This window comes from Dermochelys coriacea, chromosome 9, assembly GCF_009764565.3.
Source record: "Dermochelys coriacea isolate rDerCor1 chromosome 9, rDerCor1.pri.v4, whole genome shotgun sequence".
Taxonomy (NCBI): Eukaryota; Metazoa; Chordata; order Testudines; family Dermochelyidae; genus Dermochelys; species Dermochelys coriacea.
Genome location: NC_050076.1, coordinates 100084003 through 100110948, shown reverse-complemented (window position 1 = coordinate 100110948; position 26946 = coordinate 100084003). Strand labels below are relative to the sequence as shown.

The 26946-nt window shown below is 40.6% G+C and overlaps 2 protein-coding genes across 7 annotated transcripts in view; one reads left to right on the top strand and one right to left on the bottom strand.

Annotated features, from left to right (window-relative positions):
- LOC119861225 (P2R1A-PPP2R2A-interacting phosphatase regulator 1-like) overlaps positions 1 to 7891 on the top strand; it is a 28370-nt gene extending 20479 nt beyond the window's left edge. The window contains exons 6-10 of one of the 5 annotated variants that reach the window (XM_038416053.2): positions 191 to 283; positions 926 to 1014; positions 2339 to 2400; positions 4017 to 4113; positions 5764 to 7891. In XM_038416053.2, coding sequence (XP_038271981.1) covers positions 191 to 283; positions 926 to 1014; positions 2339 to 2400; positions 4017 to 4113; positions 5764 to 5923 — 501 coding nt within the window. In that variant the 3' untranslated portion in view covers positions 5924 to 7891. Of the gene's footprint in view, positions 1 to 190; positions 284 to 925; positions 1015 to 2335; positions 2401 to 4016; positions 4118 to 5763 lie in introns of those variants that run through there. The other 4 variants (XM_038416052.2, XM_038416055.2, XM_038416054.2 and 1 more) reach the window with 4 other exon arrangements.
- Positions 7892 to 19338: 11447 nt separating this feature from the next.
- The window catches only part of MOSPD1 (motile sperm domain containing 1), a 29130-nt gene continuing 21522 nt past the window's right edge, over positions 19339 to 26946 (bottom strand). The window contains exon 6 of one of the 2 annotated variants that reach the window (XM_043492292.1): positions 19339 to 19379. In XM_043492292.1, coding sequence (XP_043348227.1) covers positions 19354 to 19379 — 26 coding nt within the window. In that variant the 3' untranslated portion in view covers positions 19339 to 19353. Of the gene's footprint in view, positions 19380 to 22506; positions 22902 to 26946 lie in introns of those variants that run through there. The other variant, XM_038416928.2, reaches the window with a different exon arrangement.

Below are 26946 nucleotides of genomic sequence, written 5' to 3'. Positions count from 1 at the left end.
ATGAAATTTGTCTTCTACATAGTCATAGTAACAAATTCTTGCGTGTAGCCATTTGTGAGGCTGACTTGCATCATGTGGTTCCATTCCACAACAAAGCAATGCTTTGTATAATATTTAATGTATATCCTGGCCCTTGAAAATATTGCATTAAAGCAATCGGCTATAATTACATGATCTGTTATACTTATAGAGTGACAATGATTTTGAGAAATCATCCTCTCCCAAGCAAATAGACTTTGTCCCAGTTTCTCCAGCTCCTTCACCCACCAAAGGAATAGGGAAGGTAAGAAAAATGAAGTGGTAGAAGTCTTCCTTCATGAGTACCGAAAGTTAGGATTTTTGTTTAACATTAATGTTAGCAAGGGATGAAACTTCCCATATCCCTGACTTCTGCATGGGCATTCACTGCAGACAGAGAACTAAAATATTAAAAAGGCATGCTAACAGCTGTACATCCCATAAATTTATCTACAGAACATCTCATAAATGTCAATACCTAGTAGGTATATTTATTGATAAATAAAAACCATATTCTTTGTCTGCCTTTCTGTGGGGGAAAGTGGGGTTTTTAGGAACTAAATCAGGTGGTTTGTGCCAAGGTAAAGAGAGACATACATATTCTGATCAATATAATACTACCAACTTGCATGCATTCTGTACATACATGAGAAATCAGTCTAAATTGTTCTAGAACTTTCTTCAAGACTTAACCAAAAGTGATACCTTTCCAGTCAAATAGATCAAGTAGTCATTTTAGATGAATGATGAGGTGCTTGTTTTAAAATGGTAAAATTCTCTCATTAAGGCCCTACTTGTGTTCCTCAAGTCCCTCTAGTTCTCTGTATGTCAAGAATGATTAGTCTGATGCAATAGGAATGAAGCATGATGTTTATATTTAAAGTATTGCAATATATTTTGTTTTCAGCAATGTTTCTCACCGTCTTTGCAAAGTTTGGTGAGTAGCAGTGGATTACCTCCAAGCCCTACTCCCAGTCCAACAAGACGATTTTTAAAGTACGTACAAGTCTGTAAAACTGACTCTGCATACTGTTAATACAGATTGTTCACTTGAGGCATCGGAAACATCAGGACTTAACTGATGCGTAGTAAATCTAAACCATGTTTTTGGTGACTCAGATCTCCAACTCGCATAGTAAATCTATACAACTTAAATTCTAGAGTTTATAAAGTACCAAAATATATATTCCTGACATCAGGAAGCTGGGTTACAATGCCGCCTATATCAGATTTTTTCAATAGGTTTTGTTAGCACATAATCACATACAGAGTAGAATGAACGTCTATTAAAAGATGATGATGAATTAATTCCCAGGTTTTGAAACTGGGACAATACTAGCCTGTGTAGATTAGCAAAAAGTATTAAGAGGAAACATTTAAGTTTTTAAATTATAATAGCATCTATAGGACCCAATTAGAGATCATGGCTTCATGGTGTTATGGGTTGCCTGACAGAGAGGCTTATTAATATTGTCTTTCTCCCACCTTAATTTAATTTAATGTTGACAGAAATAGGATAACTTTTTTGGGTGGCCAGGCTGCTGGAAGACACTGTTTGGGCTGTGGAGAGTATGGTTCTGAGTGCAGGTGAAAAGGAATTTAACTGCCAAATCTGTTGCTGTAAGTGACCTTGTATTTCTGGCAGAAATGACTGTTAGTGCAGGGATCTTGGGCATTTTTAATTTTCTTTACCAGTGGCCAGGGCTGCCTCTCTGTCCTGAAATTCCTGGGTCATTCACAGTCTTCACCAGTCTGTGCAAGACCAAATATTTTGGCTCTCCGTGTTTTGTCCAGCAACATAATGCAAACAGATGGTGAATCTAACTAGTCCTGCTACTAATCTACAGCCTCACAAAGGACAGCACTCTGCTAAGTTTGTGTTTAGAGGGGTGGCTTACTTTGAGTTACGCACGGACCCACCTTTAGTAGGAGTCGGAGAACCTGACCAGGTTTGTGTGCTCATGGGTTTAGTTGGATGCAAGCACTAAAAGTACATTGTAGAGAAACTTGCTGGCTCATATAGATGTCTGTATTAGAGGAAACGTTGGGAATGCTTTTTGAAGACTTCAGCCTGTAAACCAGACTTTCTGGAAAAGTATTTTGTGGTTAAACTTTTAAGGGTCAGTCATGTCTTGTGTTTGTTTTTTAAAATATTTTTTTGTTGGGGCTATCCCCTTATTGTCTACTGCCCTTTATGTTGGTGTTTGGCCTTAAACAGAGCCGCTTGCACTGAATATGCTTGTTCTGCATTTTTAGTTGTTTTCTGTGCTATTTATGCCAGTTATCATGTACCAATATACTGTTTATACTCTTTTAGCAGGAGAAGTCAGAGTCCTATTCACTGCATTCGTCCAAGTGTTCTTGGGCCAATGAAAAGAAAAGGTACAGCATGTGTTTCTAATTGTTAACTTTTAAATCATTCAAATAGCTTTCTTGATCATCCTGTTTTCGGACTGATACTTGCTAGGAAACAGTTGAGTTTTAGCAAAAGATATGCTATAAAGAAATGGCCAGGAGTTTGGACTGTTGAAGTACAATATTTGAAAAATTAACTGTTCAATAAATCTATCATTAAAATGGTCACTCTGTCCTACTACCCATCCACTGATGCAAGATTACACATTTGGTAAAGAGCCAATGGAATCTCTAATATAAAGATATTAAGGAATTCTTTTATAGAAAGGTTCCAGTTAACTGAAGCACAGAGATGCTGTTGAGTTAAGATCACAAGCATATGGTTTTCTTGGTAACCATACAGAAATGGCCATACTGGGACCATCTATCCCAGTATCCTGTCTTCCCACAGTGGCCAATGCCAGGTGCTTCAGAGGGAATGAACAGAACAGGTAATCATCAAGTGATTCATTCTGTCACCCATTCCCAGCTTCTGGCAAACAGAGGCTAGGGAAACTTTAGTTTTAGAGCATGGTTCTTTTTTGAGCCCTGTTATAGGTATACAAACCTCTGCATTCTCATTCACTACAGGCCTCAAAATTTCAACATCTAGATGCCCAGAAAAAGTATGGCCATCTCATCTTGTAATTTTATTTATAAGTTGTTTAAATTTTGGAAGGTGTGCCTCAATCTGTACACCTACACTTGCTTCTCTTAGCCTCCATTTCAACAGTCATGGTATTGCATCTGTTTTTAAAAGCTTTCTCACCCTTCACTTCCATAACAGTAACATTTTGGCTCATTAAGTCATGTTTCAAGTACTGATAACCAAACTGTTCTGTTCCGTAGAAGGAAGGGAATGTGGTGGGCCAGGTTGCATGTGAAACACTCTTGAGATGCATCTCTCTCTCTATGAGAAAATCTGTGAATTGGAAGTTGCTGCTGGGAGACCTTCCCTTCTCATTTATCCCAGCCCCTTTGAACTGCACGTATTTCAAAATGGACTTCAATGAGAAAATAAATTATTGTTGTTGAGGGAGTTTTACTAATTACTTTGGGGGTTGTTGAGGAGAGGATCTCAGTACCATAACTTAAGAACTATTTGAAGGAGGATGCTTTTTCACTGATTTTCAAAGCGCTTGCTTACTCAATTAATGAAACTAAGAAATAGGTAAATATTTTAATATTTTTGTTTGTCGTAGTTACACGTTCAAATTAATAATTGTTAACGTGGCTGACAGTTTTAATCCACTGGGCATTTCAAATTGTCATTGGATGTGTCTCTTTGTTAATGTTATCCTTTGAGGTTAGTGTTTCATTATATTTAGGTTAATATCTTTACTGTGGCATAGTAAAGCACCTCTATCGCACCCATTCTTGAGGTGTATTTGGAAAATTCAAATTAATACGTATTTTAGAGAAGGGGGAAAACATCTGAATGTTAAAAATGTGTATGAATGTGTCACAATCTATTTTCATCTGCACCAGATCTAAGATAGAAGTTTGTCTAAAGTGGCTATGCTAATGATCCCTCTAAATCTGGACAGAGTTGTATTTTAACTGTTAATGCATAATATGAATCTGATTGCATGGTTTTGTTAAAGGTGAAATGGATACTGAAGATGAACCAAAGAGATTTTTTCAAGGAACTACTAGCATGCTTTCTCCTGAAGTTTCACATCTGACAGACCTTGGTGCATGGTAAGCGTTACTTATGCCTTGTAACTTTCATCAGAAACTGCTCAAATGTTTTCAGTCTCTTTTTCTAGATGTCAGGCATGGGTGGGCATTGGATTTTTGCAGCATATCCAGGTAAGTATTGCAAACAAACTGGATATTTGGGTACCAGTGCCTATAATTTAAGGACTTCAAAAACAGATAAATGACTTCTGTTCTCCTGTTGGTATGCTTAGCATTTATGGGAATTAAGCATGTTTTGTAACTAGACCCCCCAATGATTGGCTATTTTGGAGCAAATAACTTCAGATCTTGAGATCGTTTGCCTTTTAATTTTGCATATTAATGCAAATTGTCACTTTATACTCTTGCTCTTAGTTACGTATGGTGAATGCTAGTCTGATCTCTCTGCATATGAACTGTGACTGTGCTAAGATAGAGAATGAACTATGCAGCAAATTATACTGAACATCTGGTTTAAAGAAAAGAGTGAATGGGTTTTTTTGAATGTTCTTTTAGAGAAGAAAATAATAGTAATAACTCTACATAGTTATAATTTTCTTATAATATATACTGTAAAACGTAATCAGTAGATACGTTTTAATGCACTTTTTTTCCCCAATACTTAAGCACCTACTTCAATTGTGGGATGATTGTAAAAAAAATTGTGGCTGAGTTGCGAACAGGCCATAGAAAATTGAGGAAAAATAATAATGGACCTTATTATTTACAATAATAAAGACCATTATTACTTTTCCATGATTTTTCGCTGTCGGCCACCAGGGGGCTCCTTGTTGGCTGCCTGGGACTGAGCTCCAGCTGTCAAAATTGTGGTAGAAGTCCTAATATTGCGGAATCTGCAATTTCCGCAATATTGCAAGTTAAGTAGGGCCTTAATAATACCACATATTGTGAGGTATAAGTTGCCATTGCCACTGAGCCTGCTGGCAGTTGTGTTGTCAGGGCACCCAGTCTGAGAATTCCTGTAATAGAAGATAAAAATGATGATTGAGTTTGCTGAATGATTGTCATTTTTTCCTTTGTATATGTTCCATTGTCTGGCCATTTCTAATGTATAAGTAATTCTTTGAGTCAGCTGAATGAATTAACTACTTGATAAAATATTATGGTTTGACTGGAGAGCAAAATTATTGTAGACTTCTTTGTATTTTTAAATGAAATATAAAACTTTTTGAAGATGACTAATATTTGCTTTTAAAACGACTTAATAGCTAATCAAAACCAGAATTTTAAACATTTAAAATTTAGTAAGAATTAGAATATCTTATTTTGGTTAATTAAAATGCGGATGATTGCTTTGTGGAAATTAGACTGCTTTGCATTAGCAATATACCTGCACCTAATATCTTAAAGCAATCAATATTTCAGTTATTTTTCCATAGGATCTGTTTAATATCATTTAAAATGTTAAATTCCTTCCTGGAATTCAAACTTCAGTAAGTCGCATGAAACCCTATTTAGTGGCAATCAGGTAAAATTAGAGTCTATAGTTATGTCACTTTAAAAGACCGTTAAGTGTGTGTTTAAAGCTAGTTGTTTCACATATATATGTTAAAGATGTTGAATAATAAACCTATTTAAATTAATGCATTGCCCCAAAAATGCTGCTCTTGTATTTTCCATATCCTCCTGTTACATTCCCCTTTTTTTCAGTCTGACTTCAGGTACTCTTGACAGCAATCAAAGCAGTGCTGGCTCTTCCCGTGATTCACCAGCCGAAGTTGTCACCACCAGAGATTCTCCAGCCTCACTTTCCAATTCCAGATCGCAATTTAAGCCCATAGATTTTTCAGCTAAATTACCCACAAATTGAGACTTTATTACTCCTCTGCTGGAGGGTAAACAGCCAAGCTGGAGAGCAACAAGACAACGTTCTACAATGTGTGACTGAGTTTCTTATCTGATCCTGTTCCTCATAGGAACTTCCAGAAGTGTCTTTATTTCTAGAAAACTTCCATAATAGTTCCTTGAGGAAGTTTATAGTGATTTGTATGACATTTTACTAAATATAGTTCGTGTTTAAACTCCAAACGTTCTCTTTAATATGCGAATATCTGCATACATGTTTTGACTTGCAATAGATCTTCTTGATTGGCATAATAAATTGCAAATACATATATTATTCTACAAGAGGAAACAAGGCATTTTAAACTACATCTTTTCAGTTGTCACTAGTTTGTAATGGTGCTGATCCAGGTAACAGATAGCCTTTATCGGATCGGATTCTGTCATTTTTTGTCAAGCTAATCAACGGATCAGTTGATTAATATTAATTTTACTCCACAAGCTTTGGGTATTTCATTTGCTGTTTTTAAAAGGTAAATGTGGGTATCAACATATAATTGGTGCCTAAGTCCTAATTTAGGACACCTAATTTGTTTGGCTGTTAATCAATGTTATGTTCTGACTGGATGAAAAGAACCAGAATGGATGAATTGTCTATATGTTACATTTTATTTGTAATCATAATTGCTGGTGTGACTAAATACAGACTTAACATGGAAAAAATTGCCTGCCAAAATCACCAGCTTCCTTTTTTTCCCCCTGTGTGACTATCTAGAGTGGTAGGCATTCTCCTAGCACTGTTTTCCCACAGAAGGAACTCTAATAGTGTGTTGGGACAGGTCATGAAATGCTAAAATCCCTAAATTAAATGCTTCAGATAAGAAAATTAGAGGCGGTAGAGTCTTAACAATGGGTTTTAGTTGGAGAGAAAGGAAGCCGTAAGGAGGGACCCTGAGTATGTCCAGACTGAAGTGATAATCCATGAACATTTAACTCTGCTATGTGACCACATACCATGTTTTAATCTCTTCTGTAGAGTAATAACTCCGTAGAAGCAGCCTCCAGTTCCTCAGTATCATAGCATAAAGAGATTTCTGATGTTATAAAGTGAAAAATTATTGATCACAAGTGTAGAATCGATCAATTTAGAGATGTTGGAGAATTCCTATAATGGATTTGAAAGAAGCTACTATGTCCAGAAGCACCATGATAGCAAACCTAGAAGACTCCCAAGACAGAAGCAAGAATCTGCCAGCACCCAAGAGCTTAATAATGAAGCAAAGCTTTTCCTTCCCAAACAGTAAAACTGTAATGCAGAGCTAAAGGTGGGCACTGACTGTAGTGAGCCTTTCCTAAAACAAGATACGGTGGTAGTTCTCTACCCTGTCATATGGTTATTTCACAGAGACAGAACTTTGACAGGGCAGCAGCATACAAGGTTAGGAAACAGAAGATGTGAAGAACCTGGGATGAATGAGGACTAAGGATTTATTTCTCCTGTATAATGTGGAGATATGGAATCTATGTGGTGGTCTCACTCGTAGCTCGAACACTGTGAACATGGTTTATTGTTGACTCTCCATGTTTATCTAAATTATTGCAACTGTCAACTGAGCTTCCTTACTCCACAGATCAGTTTTCATAAAGTTCTGAGACTCATGCTTACCTTTCCCAATGGCAGACGGACAAAATTGTGTATAACATCTGCTTGCTTGCTTTAATACAGCATGGCTTTATTTTATAATCTCAGCCATATGCCAAAGACTTACTGTGCATTCATTCTTCTGTGATAAAGGCAAAATTATAGATTTTTATCTTGCTTATCTCATTTTTCATGAATGGGCCTCAATATCTGATTGCCAATCCTTTTAAAAGATGCATGAACGGAAAGGTAATTACGGTAGTTATATTGTGTGTGGGTCAACATGTCTCTTCTCTATTAAATATTTATGCTGGTTTTCCAAATAAGTGCCAATAAAGAGAACTGAAAAAATAAGTAAAGCTGTTGTTTCTTCTGGAGCGTGCACTGTGTCCAGGATTTTAACCATGTTTTTGTTACTTTCACCTGGGGAGCATTGGTGTTTTTGTTTCCATCAATCAAAGTGCTTATTTCAGTCAATGTTTCATCCTCTTCTTGGCAACCTGGACCTAAATTCTACAACACTTTCTCCTAGTTTCTGCAATGTTCCCACACAGCAGATTGGAAGTTCTCGACAGAATTCAGTATATTTAAAAACAAACTAGGTTCTAGTGATTTGAAGAGATATAAAAGCACAGTCTCTTCCTTGTACTTACTTAGATATTAAGTAAAATGCATGTGATGCTGCTCCAGGATTATCCATGTTCAGTGTGCTGGAGATGTTTGTCCTGAAAATGCATAGCTCATTCTAGAAGTTTCAACAGCTAGGTAATAGACACTGGGGCTTTTGGCTCCCAGGAAGGAGTGGGGAAGTCTTTGTGATTTGGCATTCAGAAAGCAGTTAATACTTTTGGTACTGAGGAAAAGAGAAATCTCCCCTTCTCTGTGTGCTCCCCCTCCATCCCACTTTGTACAAAAGCAGAAATCACTTCCAATTTGTGAGGAAAGAGGTGCTTGGATTCCTCATTGTCCATGCTATCAGCTAGCTGCAACACACCTTGGAAACACTGGGAGGAGAATTTTGTCCTCTTTAAATGAAGGATTAAAATCTGGAAAGCAACCAGGCTGCAAGATCAGAGAATAAGCAGATTGTACTGATTTGCATGGCCACATAATTGTATTTACATACATGGCTTTAGTCAGTGGTTAATAGTCATGTTAACCCATATAGTGTTAGTTGCCTTTTACTAATTCTCTGTGTAAATACCAAAACAGATGAATGTTGTGAATTTATTTGACTAATCTCGTCAGTATAGGGCTAGCTTCACCCCTCTCCCATTTCTGGTCTCTGAATGCACTCCCTCAGGTGTCAGGCCTCATGCCTTTACTTATCCTAGAGTGTAATTCTGTAATTCTCCCACTCATAGTCTGGGCCAGGACTATAGTATTCTGCAGGTCCAACTGAATTTGGACACTGGAGTTCCAACTTTCAGGAGTCTGTGACCAGTGATAAACTCTAATTAGACAGCCTTCTTAAAACAAAATTTTGTTTTTAGCGATAGGAACAAAGCTTCTTTGAGTAGTGTCCCTATGGGTGCTCCTACTTCAGGTGCACATGCACCTCTCACGACCTTGATCGGAGATTTTCCTTTAATGTCCGTTTGGCCTGCATATGTTCCCTATGTCTCCTCATATTGGACACCAAGGCTATATAAGGATGAGGGGGGCAAACTGCCCTCAATTCTTTCTCAATCTCTGCCTAAGATGGAGCCTTAACGTGTCTGCCTTGAGTGTGCCTCAGCTACCTTTTATTCTGCATTTCTATAGTTGTTCATTAGGATCAGGTAGTACAGTAAGTTGTTAGTGATTAGTTATAGTTAGAGGTAAGTAGTAAGAGAATTGTTTTGTTCCTCTCTCCCCTCAGGGAGCCTTATTTTCCTGGCCAGGCTTGCCTGGCTCACCAGGTTTTAAACACTGCCCCTCCCCTGCCTAGAGGTTATACTTGTAGGCAAAGGCCACTCCAAGTGTGTCCATTGCTTTGCGGGAGCCTCACGTCTCCCAAAAGTGCCACTTCTACCTGGCCCTCAAATCCGGGCAAGGAAAAACAGGAATATGAAACTCAAGACTATTGATGATGGAATGCTTCCTTTGACCAGCTTCTGAGTCGGGTCAGGAGTCCCCCCATACATCTGTCTCCACATATACAGCACCCCTTCAACCTTGGAGGCTTCAGAGAAGACATCCAAAAAGAGGAGAGTGTAGACTCATTTTAAGGAGCCATCACCAAAAAAACCCAGTTCCCCTGTGATAACTATGGTCTCTGAAACCTCAACCTCTTGGCTTGGTACTGTTCAGGTGAAGGATTCCTCCTCTAATACTGGCAGGACCAGAAAGTCCCAAAACAAACAGCTCCAAAAGGGCCTCAGTACCTTCTGCCAGGGACAAAGATGGCAAGCATAAGCATGAGAGCTCTACATAGATAAAGAATTAGTATCCGCATCTAATCCGTGAGCCACAAAAATGGTCCGTGAATATTTCTGCAGATTTGCAGGGCTCTAGAAATTTTGTGTCAACAGCTGATCTGCAAAAATGGTCTGTGGATGCAGATATCCGTGGATATCCGCAGATTTGCAGGGTTCTACTAAGCACTCGGTACCAGACACCATTGGTGCATGCATCCTTACACCTCCCATTATAGTAATATTAATGTTGTTGTCTGCTGCATCCTTGGCTCCCGCATCAGTACTGATCCCCTACATGATACCACAAGAATTCTGCTACACTAAGGATCTGTCTGTAATGGACAAACCAGACTCCCCACTCCTCCTGGGTATCCAAGCATCTCTCGTTTCTGAGACTGATCTCCAGACTGCCAACTTCCTCCAGTACCACAGAACTTGCCACCCTTTTCTGCAGATCTTCTGCATTGGATGATATTGAGGAGGATGAATGAGACTTCCAGTTGGTCTCTTCTGATTAGGTTCAGGATTCTCCAACATATCCTTTCAGGAACACATTCTTTGACAGTCATAGGGAAGATTATGCTCATCAGCAAGGGTGGTGGAATCAACCCTGCTTGCTATCCCCATTCCCATATGCCTCCCTCTCACCACTGGCCATACTGGGACCTCTGGGCTGCCTGTTGGCAACAATTCACTAGCCCAATGGTACCATCTCATAGGGAGCCTAGACTTGAACAGTCCTATCTTCTCCAACCAGCCACCTTCCTCCCCACCCCCCACATGAGACATCTGAGGAACAGGAGGCCAGGGCACCCCTCAGACACCTATATTATCCTTGTCTCCAGACAAGGTAATTTTGCCTCTGCCACCATCCATGGCTAACGATTTTTGGCAATTTCAAGACCTCAGAAAGAGGGTAGCTGACACTCTCTTCAAATTGCACTTGAAGTCAAGGACTCACAGCATAAACTGTTTGATATTCTACAGACAGCGATACCCTCCAGGGTGGCATTACCCATTAATGAGGTGCTCCTGGATCCAGCTAAGACTGTGGCAAGTGAACTCAGTATGACAAAGACCAAAAAAGACTGGATCTCTTTGGATGGAAGTCCTTCTGGTCAGCAACCCTACAATTCAGGATCGCAAACTATCAAGGAGTCATGGCCAAATATAGTTTTTACAAACAATTATTAGATTTACAGCATTGATTAAACATCTGGGGCAGGAACAAAGAGAGCCATTCCAGTCCATCATCTGAGTGCCAGTTATTGGCCAGAACTCTGCTCTTCAAATGTCCTTGGATGCTGCGGACACTACTGCTGGGGACACTGTCACAGTGGTGGTTGTGCACAGGACATCAAGGCTCCAACTTTTGGGGTTTCCAAGAGACGTACAGAACACTGTGTTGAGGATCTCCCTATCAATGATTGTAAGCTTTTCTTGGAGACCACGGATGAGTCTGTGTACATGCTGAAGGACTGTAGGGCTACTTTATGATCCCTGGCCACCTACAAATAAGAAATGGTTTGCTGGTCACAGACTACCCAGAGAGCGTGTCCTGCTCAGTTCTCTGGATTCTATAGATCCACTGAACACCCCAAGGAAATTACACAAATTTCAGAGAAAGAGGGCTGCTCACCCGCCCTGCACAACCACAGAGTCATCTTCAAAGCTTTCAAGTTTTGACAAGCTGGTTAAAGTTCAAATCCTGCACCTCTGGTTTTACAGCTCTCTCTCATTTGCTCTCCTGCCCCCCTTTGGAGATCACCTTTCCCATTTCCAACAGGATTGGAGGTGGATCACTACAGATGTGCATTAAGGGGTCATGAAATTGGGCTGTATTGTCCATTTTATGTCACTCAGTCCTTTCCAGTTCTGGTCTTCCCATACCTCGGTGACTGGTACTCAAGGCCCTTCCTATGAAGCAGCACTATCTTCCATCCAGATAGCTCTTGCTCTGTTCCAGGAATTGGGTCAAAAATCCAATTTAACCCCTGTACAGAAGATACAGTTTATAGGCATGTCTTCAGACTCGTTGACAGCCAGGGCTCACTTTCTCTTAGATTCCTAACTTTGTCAAGTGTGGTATGGGTAATTCAGGGGACCTCTCGGACCACAATAAGGAACTGCCTTCAGTTCCTGGAACACACATCAGCTTGCATCTTTGTGACTGATCACGCAAGGCTGTGCCTCCACGGCTTCCAGGGCTGGCTCAGAATGACCTATTCTACAGTCAGATGCACCTTGGACAGACAGATGATGGTTTCTGTACAAGTGAGGAATTCCCCAGACTGGTGAAAAGATCAACTCCACATCTGTGCAGGTGTTCCTTTGTTGCTCACCTCCATCCGTAACTTTAACTATAGATGCATCACTGTTTGAATGATGCAGTACTTTGGTTTGTAAGTATTTGTAACAAATCAGAAAAATGAATTCTGCATTTGAGCCTAAACCTGCTGCCATGAAGCCAGTTGCTATTGCTGTAAATGAGGGCAGGAGCAGCCCCCTATTCTGTTACAACTCTATCTTCACAGTAAGTAACAGCTCGTGCACCATTTGGCAGTGGTCACTCATGAAATGTTGTGCTTTTCATCCACCTTGTTTTTATCATATCATAGAACCTCAGGGTTGGAAGGGACCTTAGGAGGTCATCTAGTCCAACCCCCTGCTCAGAGCAGGACCAATTCCCAATTTTTGCCCCAGATCCCTAAATGGCCCTCTCAAGGATTGAACTCACAACCCTGGGTTTAGCAGGCCAATGCTCAAACCACTGAGCTATCCCTCTCCCCCCTTTTGTATCCCTGCATCCACTGGCTTATGGTGGTGGAATCATAATTACCTTAAACATATCCTGTTTTCAGAAGATTCCTTTCTGGTCACCAGGTGGCAGTATGAATTCCAGTGGGTGCATTTTTTTTTCCTATTTACTCTAATTTTAGTAATTGGAAAAGATAATTTCATGGCTTTGGATATACAGTAACTGAGCTGGAAGCCTAACTAATGCTTTACAAGACTTACAAGAATCCTTAACACTGACTGTGGGAGTGAGAATGGCAGCTTGGTTCTACTCCAATCCTGATTGAATTGGAGCCCACCTGCAGGCTTGTGTGTGGGTGAACACAGATACCCTGGCAGCAAAATCATCAAACAGGACAGGGTTACAAATGCAGGCAGCCAAGATTACTTCTGGGCCAGGTAGGTAGTCCCCATCCCATGTGAGGTTCCCCCCTTCACATCATGAGGCAAATAAGGTCAAATACCTCCAGTACCAGAAGATGCAGACCCCATCCTTACAAACAACTTGCCCATTTCATGGAAGGGCTTATGCTTTCTGTGGCCACAGGTATTTGTGGTAGATGAATCAGAGAATATGGGAGGGTTAAGGAGGATGACCTTGTTTGTGCATGAATAGCTAGCTAGGTGATGGGCTTATTGATTGATTGTGCTTAATTTTTTGTGCATATTTAAAAAAAAAAATCAGCTCCACAGTAATCACCTGTGCCTGTCAAGGGGTCTTATCAGCCTCATCTGCTTCTGTGCAGCATGGAATTCCTGATTACTGAGCTGGGAGCTTGGCACGCCTGACTTAGCATCCCCTTTCTGTGCCTCCATAAAATGTGGATAATATTTAACTGCCTCATAACCGTATTATGAGGATTCATTAGCTAACATTTACTTCAAAGATGCATGGTACTGTAAGAGTTGCTGAGTATTTTCCTGGTTGACATCATATAAGCTTCTCTCTCTCAAGGCTGTGTTAAATTAAAAAAAAAAAATCCATTGTATGAAATGTAGGCCCTGATTAATTATTACTCTCTCCCCTTGTGGATTTCATGTCTCTTCACACATTATACAGCCTCTTTTGTATTATGAAACCTATGTATTATTTTGATCTGTGATCTCTGAACCTGTCTGAATTTTCAGTTGCTTAAGTTATTGAAATGTGTTCATTATGGTCCTTGAAAAATATTACGCTAATCCTGAAATTGTCACCTGGTGTATACTTTACATAGGCACGCCTCACATAGTGTCTATACTCGGGTAATACCAGTGCCTGTGTGGCTTTTTTGCATTATAAATAGTACCCTGAACCATGCACCATGTTGGGAGAATCAGTAAGAGTAACTGAGCCCATCCACGTTCTAACACTGTCATCACTGCAGTTTCCATTGTAATTTATTTTAATGACAAGAATCCTTTCAATTGAATGGTTCCAAGTGCCAGCAGTGGAGGTTGTGCTGTGGACCACTGGCAGGTTCCTGAGGTGAAGGAGTTAATTTGTTTTGTGAGGATGGAATCTTGAGATTCTAGTGCCCCACTGTAGAATTTGGCTTTCCAAAGAATGCCGTTTACTTGTTTCTTGAACGACACCCAGTGCTGATGCCTTAATTTTGCTTGATAAGCTACTGGCTGTATGTATAGTTCCCTGAGTGGGAAAAAATGCACCCAAGTACAGTATGTTAATTCTCTGTTTGTTACTTCTTTGTCTAATCTTGTGTGTAAAACGGGAAACACCGACCATTTAAGATACCTTTGATTACATTTCTTCTGCACTGGTCTTGTTTGCTCCTCCCTCTTAAGCATAAGAGCAATGTGACTCATAATGACTGCAGTCATTTATTATTTCTGTATTTATAGTCCATTACTGTAGCATAGCAAAGCAGTCCTGCTATTTGGTTAGCCTTTTCCCCTCCATATGAAAGAGGTCATCAGTACCTGATAGTGCTTCTAACATCATGGTTTTCATTAACTACAATTTCTTGTTTTGAGTCAGCAGCAAATGAGTTTACAGCAGGGGGCTCTGTTCAGGATATGGTGTTATGGTTTAGAAAAGACAGACTAGTAATTCCTATGGAATTCCCTTGATACTTTCCCTTCTTGGCCATAGTTATTCCCATCACAAGTGCTACCTATATGCAACTTCAGCATCCATGTTCATGTCCTATCTTGTATCCTTGTGACTCTCTGATGGATTTTCTCTGTGCCCCCATTGTGTGCGTATAGAACTAGAAAAGTTTTTTCTTTATTAATCCCCAAAGAGTGTACAACATCACTGCCAGTGTTGTCAGTAGTCACATTTGGCACAGACTTCTGTACCACGTGCCTCAACTCCACGTCTGTTCAGCAATTCCATTGTTTATGATGCATCATAAAAGCCCTAAGAAACTTAACCTGTCTCCCTTGTGGTACAGCTTCCTTGATTTGTTTTGGATGGGGACAAGAGGTCTTTTATACACTGGGTCCATGGTTCAAGTGCTCCATTTGCTCAGTTAATGGGGTCTGAACAGCTCACTCTGGAGAACCAGACAAACATGCTTCCTGGAGACACTGAGTGTACAGCCTTGGAGATGATACAGGCATTTCGTATTCCAGGGAGCCATGTTGATACACTAACATGTTACAACATGAATTACTACCAAAAACTGGTATTTGTGAAAAAATGTCATTAAAATACATACAGGGAAAGCCTAGTGTCACATGCCCTACACCACCATATAATCAACACATTTTATAACCCCAGATAGATCATTTGTCCCATTTCTAGTCATACAAATACTCGAGTCCACACTTCACACTAGAACTTACAGAACTCTGACATACCTTAATGCCCCCTGGAAACTCTGCTCCTTTTAAAATGTCTACTGTGCACTTAATAAGCAATATATTTAGGTCAGCAGCATACCTCCAGCAGCACACTTCCATTACAGAACAAAACAAGGGGCCTAGGGGCAAACTGAGGTGCTACTGCATGGGAAAGGATCATTAGATGACAGTGGGGAACTGGCTGCGTTCTTTAACCATTGATCTCCCGACTTGTTACATTTTTGTCTTAGATTTGTGCCAGTGTGGTGTGTGGATTTTTGGGGTGGGGTGGGGTGAGGGGTGTTAGCTGGACACTGGATATGCTTTCAGCTAAGCTACTTTTGTTTGTGGATAAGTTTCTTATTACTAAGGCCATGTATAGATGTTCTTCTTTAAAGCCTTTATTTCTGGAGAGGGTTCAAAGGTGGGGGGAGATGGGAATTGGCATGAAAGAGATAAAACTACAGCTTAAGGCACCAAACCCCCAAAGGTGTGAAATGTCCTTACTACAGAGAGAAAGTAAAAGGACTTTGCCTCATTCAACACTACGGCCTTCACAATGATGCCACTCTTCATTTCTCGTTAGGTTATATGTAACAAGCCAGAAAGCTGTGCGCTGAAGCATAGCTAAACAAACCACGCTGAAAAACGTAGACTGCACCTAGACTAACTCTTGATTTAGTTGGGGAAACAAATATGACCTTTAAGTACCTTTGTGAGCAAGAGATGGCTTTGTTCTTCCCTTTCAGAAGGATGGTCACACATTATGCGAAAGTCAGTTTCCCTGGGACCTGTTCTGTGATAACGTTTTAGTGAATGATGTGCTGGTGTTTGCATAGTTAATGTATGGCAGTTACCTGTTGCTGAATACCAGGTGGCTGATGTTCTGGCTGGGAATCCAGAGACAGAGAGGACTTCTGGAAGTAAGTCAATTATTTCAAAGGTTTTTTTAGGTATGTAAAACTTCTGCTACCAAATTCTAAGCTAAGCAGTTACAATCCTGAATGGTGGGATAACTGGCAGGTAGGAAGCCATTAACATGGGCAATAGAGTGTGTTTAGTAGTTGGTGTTTGGGTACATCTCTTCCATTTTTTGGTATTTTGTCCTCCTAATTCATTTCTAAATGCAGTCGAGGATAAGAACTGTTGAACTACATTAGAGCTGTTGAGTTTTTTATGAACCTGTAGGTTGTCTGTGTGTGTGTATTGTGAACAGCTGTTATAAAATTTGGGCCTTCTCACCCACCAACTCAGATAAATTGCATTTGTTTTTGGAGAGCTGTTACTCAATATCTACAGTCATACACTAACTCATGCCAGCAGCCAGTGTCAAGATAGCATCATTTTGATGGTCTTGGGATTCATAGATCATAGAATATCAGGGTTGGAAGGGACCTCAGGAGATCATCTAGTCCAACCCCTTGCTCAAAGCAGGACCAATCCCCAATATCTGCCCCAGATCCCTAAATGGCCCCTTCAAGGATTGAACTCACAATCCTGGGTTTATCAGGCCAATGCTCAAACCACTGAGCTATCCTTCCATTTCTTCTTCAGGTGGGCTTCCTCTTTCACCTCTCAGGACTACAGCTGAGAATACAATCCTGGGGTTTCAGCCCAGCTTGCTGTTCAGCTATGCCTCCAGATGGGGACATTCCTATCTGAGCCTGCCCACTGCCACCTGGACTTGGTGGCCTAGGTCTGCTGCTGCTTCTCCAGCAGCTGCACCTAGAATCATAGAATATCAGGGTTGGAAGGGACCTCAGGAGGTCATCTAGTCCCACCCCCTTCTCAAAGCAGGACCAATCCCCCAATTTTTGCCCCAGATCCCTAAATGGCCCCCTCAAGGATTGAACTCACAACCCTGGGTTTAGCAGGCCAATGCTCAAACCACTGAACTATCTCCCTCCTGTAGCTTTTTGTTTTATTATTATTATTATTACTGTTATTTAGTTCATTGTACATAATAAACGTTCTTGCTGAATAAACAGATTCATGGGGTTAGTATATGGAGCAAGTGGGAAGTTTTTTTCTGAAACACAAGGGATGAGCTATTTCTAGAGGCAGGATACAGGACTAAGATGGCCTGGCAATCTGTTCCAGTATCACAAGTTGTGTTCTAAGTGTTCAATAGGCAAACTGTGGAACTTAGATTGATTTACTGAGGGTGGAACATTGGTTAACTGACTGTATCTACACTTTCTCTATTGTAGGCATATGCATTTTATGATTCACTTTTAGAGAAAATGGGAGCTTGCAAGCATTTCCTGATCCAGAGCACTGATCCAGATTAGACACAAGCACATACCGCAGATCTTACAGGCAATGATAAATTAACAACCATATCAGGTATTAAGTGATGACAACATTGATAAAGGTATTTCATCGCTTAGTACCCAATAGGATTGATCACTTACAATTGTGTGAGAGTTATATTTGTATAGCAAAAAGAAAAGGAGTACTTGTGGCACCTTAGAGACTAACAAATGTATTTGACCATAAGCTTTCATGAGCTACAGCTCAATGCATCCGATGAAGTGAGCTGTAGCTCACGAAAGCTTATGCTCAGATAAATTTGTTAGTCTCTAAGGTGCCACAAATCCTCCTTTTCTTTTTGCGAATACAGACTAACACGGCTGCTACTCTGAAACCTATTCGTATAGCAGGTGCTGAAAGAACAGAGTGTTTCAGTCCCTACTAGTAAACATTTAAAGCAGTTCTAGCTCTGTGATCAAAGCATTTATCTGTTCCCAGAAGAGGAGGCTGTCTGGTTTGCGTCAGGAACTAGGAATGAGAAATGGCACACACCCCTTTTTTGGGGGGTGTATTCACTTTCTCAAGTTGCATTTCTGGGTGTTAAATGCCCTACATCTTCCCTTCTTTTCTTGGCTCCATTTTGAAAAGCTCATTTCCACCTACTCTGGATCACATCAGGAAATGCACACCCCCATTTTCTTAAATAAAGTGATTTCACACAGGGTTGGTGACTAACTGAAATGTGAAAAAGAAAAGGAGTACTTGTGGCACCTTAGACTAACAAATTTATTTGAGCATAAGCATAAGCTTTCGTGAGCTACAGCTCACTTCATCGGATGCATATAACTGAAATGTGGTTAAAGTGAACTATGGGGCTGACTCCCACTGTGATTCTACACTGATTGCTACCAATACATCGTCTCCTACAGTTCCCTCCAGAACAACTGTCACCCCGCTACTCAAAGGTGCTCTGATGCAGTGACCCCTACTCGTCTGTTAGAGATTCTAAATCTAAATGGCAGGGATGAGTTTACATACTCTGATTCACTCCTAATGAAATGAAGTTTACGGGCCCCGTTGTCCTGTTTGAAGTTAAATTACATCAAGCAGGGTTTGATTCTCTCTGTTTTTTGTGGCTCTTCACTGAGCCTGGATTACTAGAACATAGCACACTAAAACAAAGGGAAGGTCCAGATCTCTCTGCCAGCCAGGAAAGAACCCTTGTGCCCTATACACACTATTCCAGATAGGCTTCTCGGGTACTTCTAATACTATATTGCCTTTCTGTATCTATCCATCTGCTCACATAAAATCCTGCTTATCTCTTGCTGCTGCCACATTCCCTTCAAACGGTTTCTGTAAATTTCCCCTCAACTAATGCCAGAGTACCTGCTAATTTCCTGATGTCTTGTTTTCAATATTGGAGTTATATATGTGGACTGTACAACCCTCAAGAATCTCTTGAATATAATGAAGTTAAAGATTCACTTATTTTCTGCTCATTTCTTTTAAGTCAGGGTGTGTCACCTGCACTTCATTTGGACTTGCATACACGATTTAACCTTGTCATTTATCGGTGTACTAGCTGGCTCCTTCTCTTGTGACCCCTGGAAAGAGAAATGCTTTCTTTATTATTTCTGAGAGTCAATTACTATAACTATTACCTCCTTTGTCAGTGCTTCATTCTGAGTCAACCTATTTTTGTAAAACAATTGCATCTCTAATTTCTTTGATGAAGAAACCTGTACTGCCAACGTTCCTTTTCAGAACCTTGGAATTTCCTGTTGTCCTGCATTTTCAGTTAATTTCTAATCCTGGAGATGTTAATACACTAATTATGCACAACTGAGAACATTAGCTAGGGCTGAGTTTCTATGATGGTAAGCTCCTGGGGTAGGGACAGTCTTTTTTTGTTCTGTGTTTGTACGATGCCTAGCACAGTGGGATCCTCCTGGTCCATGACTTGAGCTCTGAGGCTACTGCAGTACAAATAATGATGAACATATCATGTTAAAGGTACAGTTCAGTGATTGTGTTGAGATTAACTACCTCACCTTGGATGTCAGAGCTGCCATGGTTACACGCACAGTAGCAAAACTTAACAGACCGTCTTCACACACAATAGAAATGGACAGGGCAATACACAACAGTATGTGTGCTGTTTTTCTCCTCTATCCACGTCTACCTTCTGTTACAGAGAAGAATCAGAAGAAAGAAGTGAAGTGATTTGAGAAGAGGTTAATGTTGAATCTGAAGGAGAAGGGTGACTACAGCAGTAGATTAAAAAAGGAGCCAAACTTGTGCTGCTTGGTAATAAAAGGATGACATGTAGAATAAGGGCAGGAAGAAGGCTACAGGAAGGGAGGGGTTGCAAGCGCTTTGGAGGACAGGATTAAAAATGATTTGGAGAAACTGTCTGAATTAAACAGGATGAAAATAAGGACAAATGGAATGTACTCCAGTTAGGAGTACAAATACAACATGGGAAATAACTGCCTAGGAATGAGTACTGTAGAAAAAGGTCTGGGAGTTGTAGTGGATCACAAAATAAATATGGGTCAACAATGTAATACCAGTGCAAAAAAGAGTGATCATTCTGAGATATATTAGCAATAGTGTTGTAAGGGAGATATGAGAATTAATTCTTCCACTAGACTCAGCAGTAACAAGGCCTCAAAGGGACTACTATGTCCAGTTCTGGGTACTACACTTAGGGAAAGACATAAACAAATTGGAGAGAGTCCAGAAGAGAGTAACAAAAATTATTAAAAGTCTAGAAAGCATAGAATCACAGGACTGGAAGGGACCTCGAGAGGTCATCTAGTCCAGTTCCCTGCACTCGTGGCAGGACTAAGTATCTAGACCATTGCTGACAGGTGTTTATCTAACCTCTTAAAAATCTCCAATGATCGAGATTCCACAACCTCCGTAGGCAATTTATTCCAGTGTTTATTGACCTATGAGGAAAGATTTTAAAAAATTGGTTTGTTTAGTGAGGAGAGAAGACAAGACTGGGGGGAAGAGACATAAGTTTTCAAGTATGTAAAAGATCGCTATAAAGCGGTAGGTGATAAATTGTTCTCCTTATCCACTGAGGAAAGGACAAGAAACAATAGGCTTAACTTGCAGCAAGGGAGGTTTAGGTTGGACATTAGGAAAAACTTTCTAACTGTAAGGGCAGTTACGCACAAGAATAAATTACCTAGGTAGGTTGTGGAATCTCTGTCACTGTAGAGCATTAAGAGTGGGTTAGACGAACACCTGTCAGAGACCATCTAGATCAGTGATACTCAGACTGAAGCTCTCTAGTCACAAATGTGTCTCCTGCTGCTCTTTGCAGCACATGGTAGTAAGACACTGTATGATTTAGTTATTAATCTAAGTTATTAACCAATTGTAGTTGATAAAATACTACTTGGTCAGTCATTTTACTGTGAGAATTATGTATACACACTAAATATTTCCCTGTCAGACTGTTTCAGTATGACTATATAGTACTAGAGTAAATGAAACAATGAATTCACACTATTTTAGCTCTCTTTTGGGTGATGTTGATTACTGATTTAGTTGGGGATTAGGTCCTGCTTTGACCTCCTGAGGTCCCTATGATTCTACAAATCTGGCTCCTGAACCACTGAGTATCACTGACGTAGATAAGATTTAGTCCTGCATCAGTGGAGAGGACTGGACTAGATGACCTACTGCAGTCCCTTCCAGTCCTACATTTCTGTTATTCTAGGATGGTACATGCCCTCAGCTCCCCTTGAAGTTAAGCTAAAGTAATAACGTTATTGACTATTCCTACGAAGACTCATTATGTAAATTAATATCCAGGGCAGCTCTCACCTAAGTACTTCAACTTCACCACCTTTTGTGCAATCACTGTTAAATAACTTTTCATCTCTACATGGTCTTTTCCTGCCCCCTCTATACATAAACAGAAAGGTAACCAATTATATGCATGGAGAAAGGAGGTTTAATTTCCAAAATGTTTTTACCCAGCTCAAGGCATGGTATATAGGCTTTTCATAAATAAGCAATGTAAGATTTTTGTGAAAGAACCAAGCACAGTCTTACTGGGCCCTAGGTAGGGATCATTCAGCTTTTCTTTCAACATAGACAGATTATATTTACTTTGGAGGTCAAAGAGAGCTTGTTTCTTTTCCAGCATGAGACAAAATAGAAATGTATAAATTCTTCCAAACTATAAAAATCAAAGCTGAACTTCAGTTTCTTGCAAAACATAAATCAAGTATATTTGTCTAACACGTGTATATAGAGGACCTTGGCTATGTTGCTAAATGTATTCAGGTCATTACCAATGTAGTGGTACGGTTTATTTCTGTACTACTTTGAAGTGGGAGTCCTGGACATGTGATTTTTCTCTTCAGGATGTTATGTATCTATACTTAAATATCTTGCTACATTTGTATGTTACATGTATTTATAAAAAAAAATTACAAAAATGTTTTATGACTTAGTTATGATGCAAAAAAAGTCTAACTGATTCCACAGTTAAGAGCCCTATATATCCCATATATTTGTTGTTGCTGTCATGAATTGAGAATTAATTACTTCATCTAAACTTAATTTATTTCATAGCTTTTAGTGATGGAATTTCAAATTTCATCTTAAATGACAAGTCTTACGTAAACTCTGATCATGCTGGTATTTATACATAAAATGTTATGTAGTAACCTCTCTACTTACAGCAATGGAATAAACAAATGAACCTTTCAGTATGAACAGTTTGCTTTTATAGTGATCAAACACTGATGTGAACATGGATTTAAAATAACAAATGTTGCTTTGTCTTTTTTACAGTAGATGTAGATATAAAAGTTTCTTCAAAATAATTTCACAGATATCACTAAACATTCCATAGCTGTAACAGAAGCACCTAAGAGTCTTGTTGTTTATTTATAGTTATACATAGTTAAAATATATTACATTTTTGAAAGTATTTTAAATCACTGAATAGCTTTTCTAGCATCTTAATACATCACATGAGAGTAAAAGGCAGTCCACATTCATGATGTAAATATATAGTAAGATAAGGTTGGGGTTCTTTTTTTTTACATCCAATTAAATCATTACTCATGTCCTCAAGATAACCATGGTGATAAGACCTGAAAGATGAGAAATGAAGAACAGTTAAATTAAACTGAATACAGCATTCAAAGTAAAGGTCTAACAGTTTCCTGTCACAGGCCAGAAAACAAGATAAGAGTGCATAAATCTACAGAGTGAAAATTTACACATTTCACTTAAAATATTTTATAGGAATAACTTTCAAATATTACTCAACAAAAGTTTGGCTTAATCAGAATCAATGATTGTTTAAAATGTTAGTTCTAAAGAACTAATCATGCCTAGATCATCCAGTCTGAACATATCCAGAGATTTTAGTAGCAGAAGTGATGCACATTCAGTGAACAATTATGGATCAGATTGTCTGGAAATTAACCTATTGTTGCTAGTTAGATTCTGGGCAGGAACTGTCTTACTCTGCACATACAGTACTTAGCACAATGAGATACTGATCTTGATTGAGGCCTTTAAGTGCTTTTCTAATATAAATGTTGCTGGCACCACCTAAACTAAGTAACAAACATTGTTTTCATTTCAGCTCAGTGCATTTAACAGCACCTTTGTTTATAGACGGTCATGTTGGGCAGCTTGACTTCCTGTCATCACTCGCGCAGTGTGGGAAGTTCCCTCAGACTCTTCCCCAGCACCTATCGGAGTGTGCAACCAGCAGCAGAGCTACAGCGAAAGGGGAGATGCCTAACGGTGTTTGGCATTGTTGCTCTTGTATCCACCTGCTGCCTCCACTGCCAAAGGCCTTCCCCTATCAGCAGGGGAGCAGATTTAAGAGAAGTGTCATACTTGATGATTTACAAATAAGTTCTCTAGCACTAATCATGCAACCTTCAACTGCCCCCAGTATTAACACTGAACTGCTGACACTCCACTTAAACCTGAAATGAACCTACTCCATTTGGCAGATTGAGTCATATTATTTGACTTGGTTTGCTTGACCCTAATTTTCTGACTGTCCCAGATTATATATTAGAGTCCAGACCTGCAAGCGCAGAAGCACCTAATGCGGCACTGTGGTGAACCCTGTAATTGTTAAGTAGTAACTGATAGATGGTAGAGAGAGCTGAGTTCAAAGGCAGCTAAACACAGCTGCAAGTAAAGTAGTGCTCCCTGAACCAAAAAATATCCTTCCACAGGAATGCTCATGATATCCTCTCCCTCAGCACATCTTTAAAGTGGAAGTCCACAGTTAACTCTGAGATTACTGTACAGGGCAGATGAAAATTTGCTGGTCATTGAGAGTTTCACATCATCCAGGGTTTAAAATTAGTTAACCAATAGCTTAAAAAAAACCCTTGCTCATGTGAAAGTACCAAATGAGGTTACTACTCTGCACCTGCAGTGCAGTCGGCCGCAATGCAGGTAGGTCACAATGGAAAATTAATGTGCTGGTGTTGGCCTGCTGCTGCCATACAATGTCCTAGGTTGCAGGCTGTATTTAAGAGGTCCAGGATAGAGCATTCATGGAGCAAAGCTGCAGGAGTACTTTCCCTTTGATAAGCATTTCAACCATTCCCAAACCTAAACTTGTTGTTCATACTATAGTCTAGTCTATGCTACACGGTTAGGTGGATATAAGGCAGTTTACGTTGACCTGATTATGTCAGTGTCTACACTACAGCCTTGCTCCTGCTAATGTAAGTGGTCGTCTACACCAATGAAATAACTCCACCTCCACAAGAGGCATAGGGCTTATGGCGGTGTAGTTATGGGAACGCAGTGTCTGTGTGTTCCTTACATCGCTTGTTGGTAGGACCTGTGAAATAGACAAGAAAGCCAATTGACAAGAATCCAGCTTCACTCCCACTCCCCTGGAGAGCTGCACCCCACTCACAGCTGCAAGCCGGGGCGAGAACCCAGGAGGCCCTGCCCACTCCCTGCCAGGAACCGGGCAGCCTTATCAATTTCATGGCTTCCTGAGAAGCCCCAGGTGGCTCCCCCGTCCCCGTCCCCCCAGCTCCTGGTGTGGAGCAGGGAGTGGGGGAGGGGGCAGCCTGCCAGGAGCCCAGCAAGAGCTGCCAGCAGAACTGAGAGACCGGGCTCTCAGCTCCACATACTGCCCCTCTTATGTCCATGTAAGTGCTCCCAGTGAGGACATGCACCACTGACCCAAGGAGGGTAGTGTTGACATGCACCATCATGGTAATTACTGTAGTGGCTATAAATCAACCTAATATAGGTCGACTTACATTTCTAGTGTAAACATACCCTCTGGCAGGCACTAGCATAGAAAGTTATGACTACCAGAACTGGAGAGAACCTGAGCTTATCTAACTCATTTCACAACACCAAATACTGGGTTTATTAAATAGTGCATAATGGCCACTTATGCCATCTGTTCAAGGGACCATGTAAAGCATTTAACTATAAAAAAGTGACTATGAACTAAAAGCAAAGACACTTTTCTCTTTCCCACCAATCCACCCAGTTACAACAGGTATAAGCCTGAGAAGAGAAGATACACCATCTTCTCTCCATGTCAACAGATGTACATTTTGGACAAGCAAGCAAAGTGCATTCAAGTCTAGGAATCTTCACTCCCGGAAGAACACCCAGTTGTTGGATTTTTAAATCTTGAGATTATTAGCCCAAGCACCTTATCTGATCAGCTGCTGTAATGGTACAGAGGGGAAGAGACCAGGACCCAAACCACATAAAAACCAAACACCTCAAATTGTATCCAGAAGCAAGGAAGCTAATGCAGCTGTCTGAAAAAATCATGTATTATCCCATTTCTAGCACTGCACTTTGCACCTGCTATAGCTTCTGAGTGGTTTTCAAGAACAGAGCATATTGCAATCATCCAGAAGTTACAAAGTCAAGAATTACTGGATGCAGGTCTGAAAAACAATCACCACAGCCTCATATGAAGAGGTTTTTGGCTACTGATACCAGGTGAGTTAAAATGCACACCCACAATACAGACTTGGACAAAGGGTGAATAAACCACCTCTAGAAGGCGCAAGGTCCACCACGCAATTGAGTTGTTCCCCACCATCCCACTAGCATCACCTCAATTGGATCTAGCCTAAGACCTGGTCTACACTAGGAGCTGAGGTCGAATTTAGCAGCATTAAATCTGCAAATTTAACTCTGCACCCATCCACATGACAAAGCCCTTTTTTCTGACTTAAAGGGATCTTAAAATCGATTTCTTTACTCCACCCCCTACTAGGGGATTAGCGCTTAAATTGGCCTTGCCAGGTCGAATTTGGGGTAGTGTGGATGCAATTCGATGGTATTGGCCTCCGGGAGCTATCCCAGAGTGCTCCATTGTGACAGCTCTGGACAGCACTCTCAACTCAGATGCACTGGCCAAGTAGACAGGAAAGGCCTGCGAACTTTTGAATCTCATTTCCTGTTTGGCCAGCGTGGCAAGCTGCAGGAGTGTGCAGAGCTCATCAGCAGCGGTGACTATGATGGAGTCCCAGAATAGTAAAGAGCTCCAGCATGGACCGAACGGGAGGTATGGAGAGAGGAATCCATGCTCTCAGAACTCTGTTCCAGTTTTTGAAATGCCAAAACATTTGTGAAAATCTCCCAGGGCATAAAGGACAGAGGCCATAACAGGGACCCAAAGCAGTGCCGCGTGAAACTTAAGGAGCTGAGGCAAGCCTACCAGAAAACCAGAGAGGCAAACAGTCACTCCGGGTCAGAGCCCCAAACATGCCGCTTCTATGATGAGCTGTATGCCATTTTAGGGGGTTCAGCCACCACTACCCCAACCGTGTGCTTTGACTCCTTCAATGGAGAGGGTGGCAACATGGAAGCAGGTTTTGGGGACGAGGAAGATGATGATGAGGTTGTAGATAGCTCACAGCAAGCAAGCGGAGAAACCGTTTTTCCCGACAGCCAGGAACTGTTTCTCACCTTCGACCTGGAGCCAGTACCCCCCAAACCCACCCAAGGCTGCCTCCCGGACCTGCCAAGTGGAGAAGGACCTCTGGTGAGTGTACCGTGTTTAATGATTGATTTGCCCTGGCATTTGCAGCCAGTACAGCTACTGGAAAAATCTGTTAGCGTGTCTGGGGATGGAGCGGAAATCCTCCAAGGACATCTTCATAAAGCTCT